This window comes from Dendrobates tinctorius, unplaced genomic scaffold (assembly GCF_039654945.1).
Source record: "Dendrobates tinctorius isolate UK_male_01 unplaced genomic scaffold, ASM3965494v1 ptg000129l, whole genome shotgun sequence".
In the NCBI taxonomy this organism is placed as follows: Eukaryota; Metazoa; Chordata; class Amphibia; order Anura; family Dendrobatidae; genus Dendrobates; species Dendrobates tinctorius.
In genome coordinates, this window is record NW_027361797.1 from 7,503,823 (window position 1) to 7,522,378 (window position 18,556).

Consider the following 18,556-nt stretch of genomic DNA (forward strand, 5'->3'; position numbering starts at 1 on the left):
AATTTGCTACATATGGGCGATCTGCTCATCGCCCCTATGTAGCAGAGCCGATCGGGTTGCGCATGCTTCTAGCCTCCTATGGAGGCTATTGAAGCATGCCAAAAATAAAAAAAATGTTTAAAAATAAAAAAATAAAAAAAACCTAAAAGTTCAAATCACCCCCCTTCACCCCAATCAAAATAAAACAGTAAAAAAAATCCCACATACACATATTTGGTATTGCCGCATTCAGAATCGCCTGATCTATCAATAATAAAAAGCATTAACCCGATCGCTAAACGTTGTAGCGAGAAAAAAATTCAAAACGCCAGAATTATGTTTTTTCTGTCGCCACAACATTGCATTAAAATGCAATAACAGGCGATCAAAAGAATGTATCTGCACAAAAGTGGTATCATTAAAAACGTCAGCCCAGTACGGTAAAAATAAGCCCTCACTCGACCCTTGATCACGAAAAATGGAGATGCTACGGGTCTCGGAAAATTGCGCAATTTTTTTTTTTTTTTAGCAAACTTTGGAATTTTTTTTCACCACTTAGATAAAAGAGGACATAGACATGTTTGGTGTCTATTAGCTCGAAATGACCTGGAGAATCATAATGGCAGGTAAGATTTAGCATCTAGTGAACCTAGCAAAAAAGCCAAGCAAAAAACAAGTGTGGGATTGCACTTTTTTTGCAATTTCTCCGCACTTGGAATTTTTTTCCTGTTTTCGAGTACACGACATAGTAAAACCAATAGTGTCATTTAAAAGTAGAACTAGTCCCGCAAAAAATAAGCCCTCATATGGCCATATAGACAGAAAAATAAAAAAGTTACGGCTCTGGAAAGAAGAAGAGCGAAAAACGAAAACGAAAAATCGAAAAAAGCTCCGGTAGTGAAGGGGTTAAGAAGCTCTTCTACTCTGCACTCATTAGCTATATTAATTTCACTTGTTTGAACTTGTTTCTTGTATAAAAGACACCTGCTACCAAGGAGCCTTACAACAACATTATCTCAGATATGAATTAACCTTTATTGAAAACTTATCCAAAAACAAGACAAACCACACAGAAAAAACAACCAACCGTGCCACCTACCATCACCCTGCAAATATCAAACTACCTAACAGTGGAGGTTGGCACCCTATACACAATCGAGATTGGTGCCCCTGCTCAACGGTGGCTGAACCCTAAAGCTCCTATACAACCCTGGACTGGTATAACATGCAGGCACTGAATTGACCAGGAAAGGAGTATATAGAGGTTGCCAATGAAGGTAGTTGGGTAGGCAACAATGAAAAAGTGTGCAAAAAAGTGCTATTGAAACAAACAATAAAGTGACATGTGCAAAACAAATGAGTACCTGACTATACTGTTCCCTGTAGCTGTAAGCCTTCCTATCAGCGGAGGCTAGCACCCTACTGGTCAGTGGAATGGCGCCCCCGCTCCATGATGGCTATCCCTCAAAATCCCAGATATATCTATTGATCATTAACAAGGGTAGCAAAGCAATATGTTTGTGGAAGGCATAATTCACACCAATGGTCCAATCATGACATACAATACAGACAAAAGTTTGGACACACCTTCTCATTCAAAGAGTTTTCTTTATTTTCATGACTATGAAAATTGTAGATACACTCTAAAGGCATCAAAACTATGAATTAACACATGTGGAATTATATAATTAACATAAAAGAGTGAAACAACTGAAAATATGTCTTATATTCTAGGTTCTTCAAAGAAGCCACCTTTTGCTTTGATTACTGCTTTGCACACTCTTGGCATTCTTTTGATGAGCTTCAAGAGGTAGTCACCGGAAATGGTTGTCCAACAGTCTTGAAGGAGTTCCCAGAGATGCTTAGCACTTGTTGGCCCTTTTGCCTTCACTCTGCGGTCCAGCTCACCCCAAACCATCTCGATTGGGTTCAGGTCTGGTGACTGTGGAGGCCAGGTCATCTGGCATAGAACCCCATCACTCTCCTTCTTGGTCAAATAGCCCTTATACAGCCTGGAGGTGTGTTTGGGGTCATTGTCCTGTTGAAAAATAAATGATGATCCAACTAAACAAAAACCAGATGGAATAGCATGTAGCTGCAAGATGCTGTGGTAGCCATGCTGGTTCAGCATGCCTTCAATTTTGACTAAATCCCAAACAGTGTCACCAGCAAAGCACCCCCACACCATCACACCTCCTCCTCCATGCTTCACGGTGGGAACCATTCATGTAGAGTCCATTTGTTCACCTTTTCTGCGTTGCACAAAGGCACAGTGGTTGGAACCAAAGATCTCAAATTTGGACTCATGAGACCAAAGCACATATTTCCACTGGTCTAATGTCCATTCCTTTTGTTCTTTAGCCCAAACAAGCCTCTTCTGCTTGTTTCCTGTCCTTAGCAGTGGTTTCCTAGCAGCTATTTTACCATGAAGGCCTGCTGCACAAAGTCTCCTCTTAATAGTTGTTGTAGAGATGTGTCTGCTGCTAGAACTCTGTGTGGCATTGACCTGGTCTCTAATCTGAGCTGCTGTTAACCTGCGATTTCTGAGGCTGGTGACTCAGATGAACTTATCCTCAACATCAGAGGTGACTCTTGGTATTCCTTTCCTGGGGCGGTCCTCATGTGAGCCAGTTTCTTTGTAGCGCTTGATGGTTTTTGCCATTGCACTTGGGGACACTTTCAAAGTTTTCCCAATTTTTCGGACTGACTGACCTTCATTTCTTAAAGTAATGATGGCCACTCATTTTTCTTAACTTAGCTGCTTTTTTCTTGCCATAATACAAATTCTAACAGTCTATTCAGTAGGACTATCAGCTGTATATCCACCAGACTTCTGCACAACACAACTGACCCCATTTATAAGGCAAGAAATCCCACTTATTAAACCTGACAGGACACACCTGTGAAGTGAAAACCATTTCCCGTGACTACCTCTTGAAGCTCATCAAGAGAATGCCAAGAGTGTGAAAAGCAGTAATCAAAGCAAAAGGTTGCTACTTAGAACCTAGAATGAAAATTGAAAAAATTCAAAGATGGGTTGAAATAAAAACCAAGATGAAAAAGATGATAAAAAATAATAATAACAATAATAATGAATGATACAATATAATATAAAAATACCTTTATTGAAATATTGGCACAACAATTAAATACATAAAATTGTGTATATATATAAAATAAAATAAGATAATATAATGACATATACAACCACAAAAGCAATATATTTATGGACAATGGAAAAACCAGTCCATAACAAAAGGCTTAATTAATGATCCAGATAAAAAAAGTGCATAAATAAAGTAACATAAAATATCTAATAAATGTGTCCAAAAGTGCAAAAAAGTGCAAAAAGGTGCTGATGTGCAAAAGAATTATACATATAAATCGCCGTGAGGCGAGTGCAAGACACAAAATAATACCTGTAAGCCAATTGGTGCTATATGGGTTGTATAAGAACGCGCCCCGACGCGCGTTTCGGAAATAGAATCTCCTTCGTCAGGACATTTATCCCCCTGACGAAGGAGATTCTATTTCCGAAACGCGCGTCGGGGCGCGTTCTTATACAACCCATATAGCACCAATTGGCTTACAGGTATTATTTTGTGTCTTGCACTCGCCTCACGGCGATTTATATGTATAATTCTTTTGCACATCAGCACCTTTTTGCACTTTTTTGCACTTTTGGACACATTTATTAGATATTTTATGTTACTTTATTTATGCACTTTTTTTATCTGGATCATTAATTAAGCCTTTTGTTATGGACTGGTTTTTCCATTGTCCATAAATATATTGCTTTTGTGGTTGTATATGTCATTATATTATCTTATTTTATTTTATATATATACACAATTTTATGTATTTAATTGTTGTGCCAATATTTCAATAAAGGTATTTTTATATTATATTGTATCATTCATTATTATTGTTATTATTATTTTTTATCATCTTTTTCATCTTGGTTTTTATTTCAACCCATCTTTGAATTTTTTCAATTTTCATTTATACCCGGATGGTCTGCCATCCCCTTTTTTTGGGGGATTGATTCCAGCACACATTTGATATTGATAATTTTATTATTATATTCTTCTGAAATTATTGCATCTTATATAGGCACTGTGTGATTGGTTCTTTTCCCCTGTTTATTCTTAGAACCTAGAATATAAGACATTCAGTATTTTCAGTTGTTTCACACTTTTTTGTTAATTATATAATTCCACATGTGTTAATTCATAGTTTTGATGCCTTCAGAGTGAATCTACAATTTTCATAGTCATGAAAATAAAGAAAACTCTTTGAATGAGAAGGTGTGTCCAAACTTTTGGTCTGTACTTTATGTGGTGGAAAAATGACAATTCATATTGATAACAGTAAGAAAAGGGGTACTCAAGGTTGGTGGTTGTTCTTATCAACCACCAACCTTGAGTACCCCTTTTCTTACTGTTATCAATATGAGAAATGTTATAGACAATCAGATGGAGGAACTGTGATAGGAGGAAGTGTTCATGGTGGAGTCATTCTTAACAACTTCACCTCAAGGCGTTTTTTCTTTTTTCCTCTCCTTCTTCAAAGAACCATAATTTTTTTATATTTCCGTCAATATAGCATTAGCCATATGAGGGCTTGTTTTTTATGAAATGAGTTGCATTTTTGACTGACACTACTGATTTTACTATATAGTATACTGGAAAACGGTAAAAAAAATTCCAAGTGTGATGAAATTGCAAAAAAAGTGCAATTCCACAATTTTTTTCATTTACCACGTCACTATATGATAAAACTGCCCTGGCAATATGATTCTTCAGGTCAGTATGAGTACGCAGATACCAAATATGTATATTTTTTTATATTTAAATGGTGAAAAAAATCAGAAATTTGCATGAAAATTTTTTTTTGCTTTTGGCGCCATTTTCTGAGACCCGTAGTGTTTTCATTTTTTGGGATATGGGGCTGTGCGTGAGCTCATTTTTTTGTGCTCTGAGCTAACTTTTTTTATACTATTTCAGGATAGATACAATGTTTTAATCACCTCTCATTGCATTTTATTGCAGTGGCAAAAAAACGTAATTCTGGTGTTTTCATTCTTTTTCTCGCCATGCCGTTTACCAATCTGATTATTTTTTTATATTTTGATAGATCAGACATTTCTGAATGCAGTGATTTGAAATATGTGTATTTTGTATTTATGCTTTTATTTTTTATTTCAATGGGGCAAAAGATGAATTGAACTTGTTTTTTTTTTCTTTTTTTTCCATATTTTTTAAAACTTTTTTTACTTTTTTACTGTATTCAATAGTCCCCTTAGGAGACTTGAAGCTACAATTGTTTCCCATTAAGATCAGGGAGTGACATATCACATATAGGATCTTTCTCCAGTTTGAGTATGTTAAACTGGGCAATCTATGGAACAGTGGTTGCACAAATCATAGTTTTTATCTTGTAGCTATTTTTCCACTGAAAGATATTGCTTTACAAAGTTTTGATTATAATTTATTTTGAGTCCAGGGGGTGCTACAAGATGTTTTTCTCAGGGGTTGTGTACTTCTTCCCCTGCATGATATAGACTAATCATAAGCTGGCAGAAACATGCTGTGGGAAAAAATATGCTACAGTAGCTTAGAGTCGGGTTTCTCAGTGTGAGACATGCAATGACAGACAGTCTGCTCTCTTCACTGGTTTCACTGCATAGTGTCCAGAGCAGAGCAGAGATGAGTGTGAGTACACACTCCTTTCAGCTTTTCATTTTACTACAGTCCGTTTAGTCGACTGGCAGTACAGCAGAGCTTAGATTTGTAGCATTGCAAACACCTTCACAGCTTTTTTATCCCTTTTCTCAGTTCTTTCAACTGAGCTATGCTCCCCTCCTATTATGCACCTATTATGTTAGCTTCAGTTAGATCCAAGTGGGTATTTTCACCGGGGTTTTGTACATCTTCTGTGCATATGAGCTGCTATCTGATAACGCCTACTTGGACATGGACAAAAGTTAACTCATTAGATGTCAAATACTTTGATTGCAAATATCTGAACAACAGAGACTTGAAGAAAACGCAATTTTTTAATCCGCTTTACAGCCACTATTACATAGTGTGTCCAGAGCAACATGAAAATTTTGGCAAAAGGTTCTTTTTAACTTCACAAACTAGGGCTGATAATATAATGAAGCAACATGAATAGTCTACAACTTTAACATAACACGCACGTTTTTTTTGTTTTTTTTAATAGTACCTCTGTTTAATTTTCAATGATGATGATTTACAGAAGGACATAGTCTTAAAAATCCAAACTTATTCTCGAGAGCAACTATACTATTCTAAAATCGCAATTTGTATGTATGTTGCTTACGTGTGACGCAAAATATTAACATAAAATGTCTTGGATTGATGTGTGAAAACAAAGCACATTGCATAGTAACATTACACATCATTTTATAAGCAGGAAACCTTATTAAATTATTCTTTTATACGATATTACAGCTCGAAAACATCATTTTGAGTGTAAAGCCAGCTGGCAAATGTTGGCAAAGACTGATGCAAGTAAACCTGGGGAAAGTAAAATATGAGTTTGCTGTGTAATTACATCAGAGCAGAGTTATATTTACATTAAATATAGATGCAAATGATACAACAACATAGTCATTGTCTGGCGCTGGCAGGGTCTCAATAGAAAAACTTCTTACTGTATGTCATTTTATAATTGTGTAATTTAGCACTTATTTACATGCTTCAAATCTCTTAGAAAGATAGATCAGGCCTCTTATGAAACTGCACGTAATCACACAAGTGGATTGCTGCCAAATTAAACGATGCCGGAAAAATTAGGATTGAACATTATTGAAATAAATGTGAAATATTGCATGCTCTATACTTACAGTAGACATACTAATGTCTGTTTATTTGGTTTATATTTTGCTATATCAAAACCTTCTTCATAATTCATGAAGAACATGTAACCTTAATTATAGAAATTTTTTTTAAAAAAAAGCAAGAGCGTTTTATGTGAAAGATGTCAAACAATGGTAACGTTGTGATTGGGCAAAGTCTAGATCATGGTGGAGATATGATTGTCTTTGAATGACTTAGAATCCACAACGCAGTTCTTAAGGGCCTGTCACACTAGGCAATATCGCTAGCAATATCGCTCTAACGTCACTGGTTTTTGTGACGCAGCAGCGATATGGCTAGCGATATCGCTATGTCTGATACTTACCTCTGACCAGCTCCCCCACTGGTTATCGCTGATCGCGCGAGAACGTCCTGGGCCGTTTCTCGTCGTCAGCTTCCTGCTGGGCTTCCTGTGGCGCCGACAAGCGACACGTAGACACAGATGGGAGGATGTCAGGATCGCCTCGTCTGACAGGTGAGTAGCGACCCTCGACCGCTACTATGTCGCTGGTGAGATCTGCCTGTGTGGCAGCTCACTAGCGACCACTTAGCGATGCACCAGCGATCCATATCGTTGTCGGGATCGCTGGTGCATCGCTAAGTGTGACAGTGCCTTTAGCCTGATGTACACTATCTATCGGCATGCATCGCTAGAGACCAAGCATCGATTTAAGAACTATATATTACTGGTTGCCCAATATCTGATCTTCAACCAAATCAGACAAATTATCCATTAGTGAAGAAATCATCATTAAGTGTGCTTTGTTGAACCCGAAATGAATGAAAATATTTTAGCCAAGATTCATCGAATAGTTTTTGCTAGAAAAAGTGAAATGTCACAATATAGTTGCTCCATGTAGTTAAGCAAAATTTTGTGCCCTTTCGATTTTTTGTGCCAGCACCTTTTTGAAAAATGAGCGCATCTTACTCTAGTGCACCCTTCATTAAAACTAGCATGCCGTATGCCGGTCATGATGGCGCAGGGCCTAAATTCTCTGGTAAAGACAGCTCGCACCATCTCATCATCTCTTGCCACTTTATAGCTATAGCTTCCAATACAATAGCTTCTTGCTCAGCCAGCCACACCCTGCTCTACAGTGATCATGGAGAAGCACATAAAAACACTTTTCTGTAGATGAGTCTAGTTTGGATAATATCTCTAATAATTGCTGTAAGACTCTAATGGCTAGAAATGTGCATAATTTTACTTGTTATGGAGAATTGCCAAGACTATATATAGAGCTAGTCTCCTTAAAGGCATTATCTGATCTTCTGATGAAAGTCTGCAGTTACTCTATGTGATTCCATACTTCTAAATCTTTACAGTGTATGTACCACATGCCGTCAGAATTCTCCAATGTTGTCGATGAGAGTTGGTGGTCATGTCACTGCAAGCTTGAGATTTGTATACTCCCAGCCACATCCTGACTAGACGTCCTCAGTCTCAGTCAATTCAGTTGTATTGACTGATGCCCAACATGTCTAGTCGGCATGTGATTTTAATACATACTTAAGATCAATTGATTGCCCGCTCCCATTAGCAACATCGGAGAATCCTGACAGCATGCAGTGAGTACGCTTTAAGAATTCAGTAGTCTGTAGTCACATACAGTGAGTTCAGACATTCATCAGAAGACCAGACAAGTTCGTTAATAATAATTCCTGTCCTCTTCTTTTCCCCCAAATATTATGAATCCAGAATCAAACTGGTCATAAAATATCAGATTGTCACCTATTAGAAAAAAGTTGCTACTCAATATCACAAAGTAACCCACTTTTCAATAGCTGCTAGTACTTATATAACTGCTATTTATTCTAAAAAAATGCTTTTTCTTTGGACATTATTTATATTCAATAAAACGTATCCTTTGTCTGAAATAATAAGGCTAGAATCGACATTTTATTTTTAATTTTAATATTATTTCCCAATAATTTAATTTGATATGTTTTTATATTACAGCAAACAGATGAGTCAGCACAGACTGATGGACAACAACAGACACAGTCTTCTGAAAACACAGAAAACAAAACACAACCGAAGAGACTCCATGTTTCGAATATTCCTTTCAGATTTAGAGATCCAGACCTTAGACAAATGTTTGGGGTAAGTAAAATTGAGGATTTTTGCTTGATGGTTTGAATGTTTGTATTTAGCATAAAAATGCTTTCCTGGTAAGCAATCCAATATTATTTATGCCATGAATCATCAACCTGATACTCTAGGGGGTAAAAAATAAAAAGCAACGACTGTAGTACGAAGACACACTCCTCTGAATAGACTCTGTCAGTAAGCTAGACTCTCCTTAGCTTCGTATATAGCCATATAGGTCATAGGAAGCTGAATGCAATAGTATCTTAATATCTATGATCTAATGTCTTATTCATGTTTTTCTTATATGTAAATGAGCTGTTCAGGACTATGGGCCGGACACTGCTCTGTTTGAGAATCTGCTTCCAGAGATTATTATGGAATGAAAGGGGGAGTTACCAGTGTCAGGCATGTAGCCAACACACAACAGCAGAACTGAACCGGGTCTTCTCACAAACACATTTGCTGCAGCTCTCACAGCTCTGCTATTTTGTAACAATATTTCAACCCTCGCTGCCTGTGAGATGGAAGCTCAAGCTGAGAAGAACCTGCAGATGTGTCAGATACAATCACACACAGATCTGCAGTGAGATCAGGAGAGCAAAGGGCAGCCATTACACATCACACTGATAACGCCTCCTTTCTTTTATCATAATCTCAGGAGGCAGAGTCTCATGCAGATCAGTGCTGGCACATAGCTCTGAACAGATCATTTACATATCAGAAAAACATGGATTTCGTTGGAATAAGATATTGTAGCACAGATATCAAGGTATCACTTTGTTCAGCTTTCTATGACCTGTGTGCCTATATAGACAGATTAGGAGGGTTGATTCTACTGACAGATGCCCTTTAAGGCATGCTTCACCACTCTAGACAATCTTGGCCTATTATGTTATTTTGTTGTTACTTTAATCAGCATTTAAAGAAAGAAAAGTAAATCAATGTGTCCTCCATGATCATACTGCCTCAGGATTCATCAAGAAGCAGTCCCATACACAGCCTTTAACTTGTTAGTGTAGAGGTGATGTATTATAGAGGTTGACTGATGGAATTTTACACGTGCACGTAGGGTTGACAACTACTTCTAAATCAATTCTTGAAGATTTCATTAGCTACAAGATTAAATCTCCTGGATGTCCTAGAAAATCCAGCTATGTGCTATCTAGATTTAATTCCAAGAGACTCCAAGTCAGTTCAGCAAAGCTTAGGATAATTGTAAAGGCTTGACAATCCCTTAACATTTTAAGCTTATAAGGTTACGTCTCAATTGCCAATTTTCCAGTTTATTTGAGATAATTAAAACAGGGTGTTGATTTTGTTTGAAAGCAGTAAGTGGAGAGTCTCAAACATATATTTCTAAATGACCAAGTCTATGCCTTACCTTTAGTCTTCTCCATACATGCAGTATATTGACTTGTATGATCACTGAAAGCCACAAATGACATCATAATGAGTTCTGTAAATGTAGCCTTTCTCTATTGATATATCCAGCATTGCTATGTAGTTATCGATCTAGTTCATGTCCTTTATTTTTCCAATACAACTGTTCTTCATGGTCATTAAGAAATAGTTTCTTCAGTTTCATGTTTGTTCTGTAGAAAAGTACTAAGAAACCAGTAAATAGGTTGTCAAAAATCAATAATACAAAAATAGTAATCTACTCCAAATTTAGAAAGCACATGAACACATTATTTACGGCTGTAAGGTGGATTGTTATTTCAAAATAAAAACTAATACAAGGGTGACATCTCAAAGGAAGAGACAGATTATGAGATGACAATATTTCCATGATCAAAACTGAATAACATTCTGCACATCCTTGGAAGGGCTTATGTCTATTGCAAGAGTTCACCAAAGCAAACGCTACCATGGCATCATGAGATCATCAGAAATGCAGGAAAATCTCCTTGCATTATCTTAACACTGAATAGGGAATAGGGATGAGCAGAGCAGGCAAAATCTGAATTTGATTGTTTGTGAATTTTTTCCTGGGAAATTCAATTTCAGAAGTTATTCTCCAAGAATTTAATGTCTCTTATTATGCTAAACATTTTCTTCAGACCCCATAGCATGACAAACAATATATAAAACATAAAAAATATATTTGTACTCACTTTCCGTTCACCTCAGTGCTCACCACCATCTGTCCGATCCTTGCCACATCTTCTGATCCTATGCCGCTTGCATTGGAATCTTCTGTTCGCTCGCACTGTGCTTGACTTCCAAGTTTATTGATTTCTAGGAGAGTTCTGTATTAGCACATGAGAGGTCATCAGTGTCATGATGTCACAACATATACCATGACCTTTCAATGGCATGCACAAATTCCATCCAGGGCACCATGACACCAAGAGATTGGACAAAGTGTGAGAGGCCTAAAGAGCGACCAGCACTGGATCAGAAGATGTGCTAAAGAACTGACTTGTGGTGCTAACAGAAATGCCTAAGAGGCAACCGGTGAGCTTAATATAAGGATTTTTTAACCTTTTGATGGCCTATTATGGCAAGAAAATTGGAATACTCAAAACTGTTAAAAATACAACCTTGCAGTACCCAATAGAATATTTAATAATTATTTTATTTCTATAGCTGCAACATATTCAACAGTACTTTGAAATTCAATGGGGGCATGTACAAAGAATATAAGGCATAGCATATAATACAATTAATAAGTGGAGTGAGGTCCATGCTGGCAAAATTTCAAGCTATTTTAGCCTATTTGACACCACATTTTTGTTGTGTAGTTGTTGTATCTGATTGTAATGTAAAAAAAAATAGTTAAACAGATACCTTTGTAACTATATATAATTCAGTAGGGTAAAAGTAAATCAAACGTCTGTCCTTTTGACATATCCTTTTCGATAATTTTCTTTTACAGGATGTATAAAGCACAGCCTGCTGCATTTTTTCATACCTTAAAACAAATCAATGAAAAACTCTTTTTTTTTTTAGAATATTGTAGTCTATGGAATAGGAATGCAAATATTGTCATACATATCCATCCATTTTTCATGGTTTTCTTTTTCACACTGCTGTCATGTGATTGCATTGTATAGGGAGGGAGAAGAAGCTGCACCATGATAAGAGATCCAGATAGTTTTGCGATGCTGCCAGAAGGCTACGTTTCCCCTGTAACTAGAGCTAATTTACTATAAACAGTTTTCAAGGGAAATAAGATGAAAATAAGAATATTACAATATCTAAATGCACCATACAAAGTCTTTTATGACTTTATGGGTGGCATAATGTGTAAAGTAAATGAAGAAAAAATGAATAAATAAAATGTAGTAGGTAAAAAATAAATTCATAAATAAAAATAAATAATTATACCTTTGTAAATCCAAATCGCTGTTACTAGCCCTATCCCATAAAAAAGTGTCCAATATCAATATATTTGTTACAGGGTGGGGAACATGTTTCTCACCACTTAATGACCAAGCTTAATTTTCACCTTAATGACGAGGCTAAATTTTAGAAATCAAAGCAGGGGAATGACAAGGGTGATTGGGGGAGGATCAAGGGGGTGATCAGGAGATTGGAGAAGGATTTATTGAAACTGAGCTACAAATTTGAATTTTTTTATCTGACAGGACAGCACTTTGGATGCAGTGTGTCTCTCTTTTCTCTCAGAACCACTACAAGGAAAGAAAAAAGTTACACTAAAGGAGAGAAGTGCTGCCATATTTTAAAAAATATTGTGCTTTTGATTGCTGTTATAGGGTCTATCAACATGATCAAAAGTCAGGAGCCAATAGAAAAAATCCTTGCTGTTTTTGGGTGCCAGCTGACAGATCCCAGCGGGTGCCAGGGCATGCGCCTGACATTTTGCTTCATGAAGAGGAAGAGAGGGCTGGGGGATATCATCACATGTGGCAAGGTACCGTGGGGGACTTGGGGAATCCATTTCTCTCTCATCTAATGTGCTAGATGATGTTATAGGAGAGAGAAATAATTTTTACACCAGATCACTCTTTTTTACGATCATGTGATCAGTAACCAAAAAACTGCTTTGATCGTGTTCTCCAGGGTCTCAGCTACCCCCGGTAGCTGAAATCCGGCAGATTTTCTGACTCTGGGGGAGCACTATTCTCTTATTACCAACTAGATTAAGGCCCGATGCTATCGCATCGAGAGGATAGTGACACACCTCTTGCCATGATAACCCTCAATACACACACACCTCCTCAACATACACTCCTCTCACCTTTCACCATCTCCACTCACATCCACTCACTCTTTCACTCCACATACGACCCTTTCTCTCACTCCGTCTCTCATACTCACACTGTCATCGTCGCTGCTCCATGATCCCCGACATCTTCTTCCGCCGGCGCCATCCTGGATCCCGACGTTGTCCACGCCGGCGACATGTTCTTGCGGCCATGCCATCTTGAGTATTCTGAAATCCTGCGAGTGGACATTAGTGGAGATAGTGAAAGGTGAGAGGAGTGTGTGTTGAGGAGTGGTGTGTTGAGGGTTAACATGGCAAGAGGTGTGCTGTGACGTCACCAGTTACAACTGGACGGAAGTTGTTACAACCTGGAAGCTGCTTAGCGCATTTATTATAGTAGATTAAGGCCCGATGCTATTGCATCGAGAGGATAGTGACACACCTCTTGCCATGTTAACCCTCAATACACACACACCTCCTCAACACACCACACCGCCTCAACACACACTCCTCTCACCTTTCACCATCTCCACTCACGTCCACTCACTCTTTCACTCCACATACGACCCTTTCTCTCACTCCGTCTCTCATACTCACACCGTCATCGTCGCTGCTCCACGATCCCCGACATCTTCTTCCGCCGGCGCCATCCTGGATCCCGACATTGTCCACGCCGGCGACATGTTCTTGCGGCCATGCCATCTTGAGTATTCTGAAATCATGCGAGTGGACATTAGTGGAGATAGTGAAAGGTGAGAGGAGTGTGTGTTGAGGAGTGGTGTGTTGAGGGTTAACATGGCAAGAGGTGTGCTGTGACGTCACCGGTTACAACTGGACGGAAGTTGTTACAACCCGGAAGCTGCTTAGCGCATTTATTATAGTAGATTAAGGCCCGATGCTATCGCATCAGGAGGATAGTGACACACCTCTTGCCATGTGAACCCTCAACACACAGTCCTCCTCAACACACCACACCGCCTCAACACACACTCCTCTAACCTTTCACCATCTCCACTCACGTCCACTCACTCTTTCACTCCACATACGACCCTTTCTCTCACTCTGTCTCTCATACTCACACCGTCATCGTCGCTGCTCCACGATCCCCAACATCTTCTTCCGCCGGCGCCATCCTGGATCCCGACATTGTCCACGCCGGCGACATGTTCTTGCAGCCATGCCATCTTGAGTATTCTGAAATCCTGCGAGTGGACATTAGTGGAGATAGTGAAAGGTGAGAGGAGTGTGTGTTGAGGAGTGGTGTGTTGAGGGTTAACATGGCAAGAGGTGTGCTGTGACGTCACCAGTTACAACTGGACGGAAGTTGTTACAACCTGGAAGCTGATTAGCGCATTTATTATAGTAGATTAAGGCCCGATGCTATCGCATCGGGAGGATAGTGACACACCTCTTGCCATGTGAACCCTCAACACACACTCCTCCTGAACACACCACACCGCCTCAACACACACTCCTCTCACCTTTCACCATCTCCACTCACGTCCACTCACTCTTTCACTCCACATACAACCCTTTCTCTCACTCCGTCTCTCATACTCACACCGTCATCATCGCTGCTCCACGTTCCCTGACATCTTCTTCCACCAGCGCCATCCTTGATCCCGACGTTGTCCACGCCGGCGACATGTTCTTGCGGCCACGCCATCTTGAGTATTCTCAAATCCTGCGAGTGGATATTAGTGGAGATAGTGAAAGGTGAGAGGAGTGTGTGTTGAGGGTTAACATGGCAAGAGGTGTGCTGTGACGTCACCAGTTACAACTGGACGGAAGTTGTTACAACCTGGAAGCTGCTTAGCGCATTTATTATAGTAGATTAAGGCCCGATGCTATCGCATCGGGAGGATAGTGACACATCTCTTGCCATGTGAACCCTCAACACACACTCCTCCTGAACACACCACACCGCCTCAACACACACTCCTCTCACCTTTCACCATCTCCACTCTTTCACTCCACATACGACCCTTTCTCTCACTCCGTCTCTCATACTCACACCGTCATCATCGCTGCTCCACGATCCCCGACATCTTCTTCCACCTGTGACATCACCAGTTACAACTGGACGGATGTTGTTACAACCCGGAAGCTGCTTAGCGCATTTATTATAGTAGATAGATGTATCACACCTATGTTTTTATGTGGATAAGATATTTACATAGTGAGCCTCAAGAAGGACAGTATTACTGATGTATGTAAAGTGCTATTGAAATAATAGTACTCTATTAATAAATAAAAAATTAATTATTATTACCTAAGTTATGTAGGTATGTGTTAGCTATGTAGTTGAAATCTACGTATGTTTGCCTAAATTTTTTTTGTTTTTGCCTTTTTTTTTTTAATCTATATATACCTATACCTATGTATATTTTTATGGATTTAAATATGTCTATGACATATATGTGAAAGAGATAATTAGTGTAAGATATATCTATCTGCTTAAAATATTTATATATATAACATATATCAAGCTATGTATAGAAGTCTTAGAAGTCTATTATCTATATCTATTTAGAATGTAACTATTATTTATATATCTATATATCTATCAATTCCAGGACCAACTTAAATAGTTTAAAGTAAGACATTTTTGTAAACGACATTTCTAGTGAAGATTTTTGGGCTATTAGGTAGCAATTGTCCTTGAAGTGGTGTATCCACCACTTTGACCCTAACGTTGCTGCGTTGCTTTACTCGGGAGAATGCAACATACAATTGTCCATGGGCAAATACAGGTTCGGGCAAAAAAATTCCAACTCGATTGAGGGTCTGTCCTTGGGATTTGTTAATGGTCATAGCAAAAGCAGGTTTTAGAGGAAACTGTCGACGTTTTAATTTAAAAGGTAACCCAGTTTCTGAAGGACACAAATCGATGTGTGGAATAAACACAATGTCTCCTTCAGCTGAGCCAGTAATCACTTTAGCCTGTATGATGTTGCGGAGTAAGGCAATGACAATGAGGCGAGTGCCATTGCAGAGACCTTTCTTGGTGTTTAGGTTTCTTAATAGCATCACAATGGTGCCAATTTTAAGTTTTAAGAGATGTGATGGCATTCCTGATGGTGTCAGAGAGTTTAAAAATTCAACTGGGTAGTTTTCACATTCCTCTGCCTCATCAGCATCGACAGAATCATCACTTGTATATACAGTATAATCACCACTAATGCGATCCATTACTTTACAGTTCAGAAAATCGACGTCATCATTTTTCGGACATAGTATAGCATGTGATGCAGCAGTGTCGAGGCTTTGTTGGTCATTAACATCAATGCAAATATGGTCTCCAAAGATCTCGGTTACTATAGAGCCAGTGCAAAGCATGTCTGGAGGAATTTCAATGACATCCTCTCCAAGGTTATGTTCATTAGACAGCTCACCATTTCCAAGTTTAAGCAACCAAGTGCTGTATTCAGGATCAGTGGAGCGCATGTTGTTAATTAGCGGTAGTCTGGTAAAATGTTGCCAATGTTCTGAATATTTAATGCAGGAATCTACAATGTCTATTCTTGTTCCATGAGCGATGACGGGAAGACATTGTCTGAAGTCTCCTCCAAGAACAATAACTTTACCTCCAAATGGTGTTTTATTTTTTTCAGCAACATTTGTTGTCATGATGTCACGTAGAAGTCTATCTATCACATTCAATGCATGTTTTTGGACCATAGTGCACTCATCAATAATAAAAAGTTTTGTACTCTGTAAATGTTTTCCTGCATTTGTATCGTTTTTAATCCTGGAAACAGATGTTTCGTTGATCGGAATAGGTATGCCATATAGAGAGTGGATTGTTCGGCCTCCTTGTATCAAGTTAGATGCTATTCCTGTAGTTGCTGCAGGTGACACAATTTCTCCTTGTCCTCTTAAATGATGTGTAAGTAGATGGTATAGGTAGGTCTTTCCACTGCCACCAGGTCCATCGAGAAAAAAGCACTTTGGTATTAAACTGCTATTTTGTAAAGCTTCAGTAATGACATCATAGGCAAAAAGTTGCTCCTGATTAAGAGTTTCTTTCATCTTTGCAGCTTTTTCTAACTCATAATCCTTATCATATTGTTTAAGGAGTTGTTTAATATTTTTTGCTGGGCGTGGTAAATTATAATCAGCAAAAGTTTTTCCATGGACTATGAGGACATCTTGGACATCTTTCATAGCATATCCTTCACAATCGATACACTCTTCAGTGTTGCTGTGGTATGTATGACAATAGTCTTGTAAAAAATGGTCCTTAAATTCATTCCACAATTCAAGTGGATTACTGGGGGGGCCAAAAATACAGATATAAGCAAACATGTCTCTAAGTTGGGAAGGCATGTTAAGAATGCAAGCATCTGTTAAAGTATGTCTCCAGATGCTATCATCGAATAATAATCCAAGTGCTAACGCAGCATCCTTAAAGGTTTCATGCATAACTCCATTGACGGTTTTAATGCTGTCAAAACTGGTAGCAGCTTTTACATGCAGTAACAACAAACGTAAATAATAGCGTTCTTGGTCTTTCACACTAACAGTATACATTCTTCCAATAACTGTGAGACCCCCTCGTTTTCTTTGTTCCCATGTGCCTTGTTTCCAAACGTAGTGTTCTGGAATTTCGCGGTAGAAATAGTTATGTGCATTGTGGTCGATCTTATTAAGGTTGAAATACGCCATAAGTGTAGAATTGGAATTGAGCTTTTGATGGATGTTGTCTGCAGAGTCATTCTCATGAAAATAGAGTGGTTGAGAATTAGGCAGATGTACGGCTAGGCGAATGATGGCATGAGATTGTTTATGCATAGGAAAAGCAAATATCCGCCATGCAGCCTCAGGTGCACTAACATATCTGGTATCCGTAAATTGGTGTGTTTCATCATGTTGAATGTTATTTTGGGAAATTTCAAGGTTGGCTTTGTCATGTCCTTTGTAAACGTATTTAAATAAATATTTTACACTTTGAATGGAAGCACATATTTCTACATTAATATGGCACTTGTATTTGGTGAGTAAAAATGGGTTATATGGAACTACCCATGAATTGTCAATCGTCTTAGAATGGTGTTCATATGTTTTGCCAATGGGTCTGCGGTAAGTGGGATAGCCATCCTTTTCTTTGATGGTATATGGTTGGTTTTGTTTTGGGAAACCTTTGCTACACTTTCCAAGATCCATACAGGGAGAATTAGGATTGTGTTCTCCACAGGGACCATGAATCATGTGTTGAAGAACAATGTTATGGAGCTGAGGGTAGATTGTTTCATCAGGTATTTCAGCCCAGACTATATTGTCTATGTCCACCTCAGTCCGTAATTTAGACAGGCTGTCAAGAATAATTAAAATATGAGCGTGTGGGAGACCACGCTTCTGAAATTCAATGACATGGACCATTGCAGTGACGTTTCCAAATAATCCACTGCTAATGTCTTTTAAGAGGGA

The 18,556-nt window shown here is 38.5% G+C and overlaps 1 protein-coding gene across 7 annotated transcripts in view; it reads left to right on the forward strand.

Annotated features, from left to right (window-relative positions):
• RBFOX1 (RNA binding fox-1 homolog 1) overlaps positions 1-18,556 on the forward strand; it is a 991,812-nt gene that overhangs the window by 678,473 nt on the left and 294,783 nt on the right. For all 7 annotated transcript variants that reach the window (XM_073542794.1, XM_073542793.1, XM_073542798.1 and 4 more), the window contains exon 3: positions 8,824-8,967. In XM_073542794.1, coding sequence (XP_073398895.1) covers positions 8,824-8,967 — 144 coding nt within the window. The remainder of the gene's footprint in view (positions 1-8,823; positions 8,968-18,556) is intronic.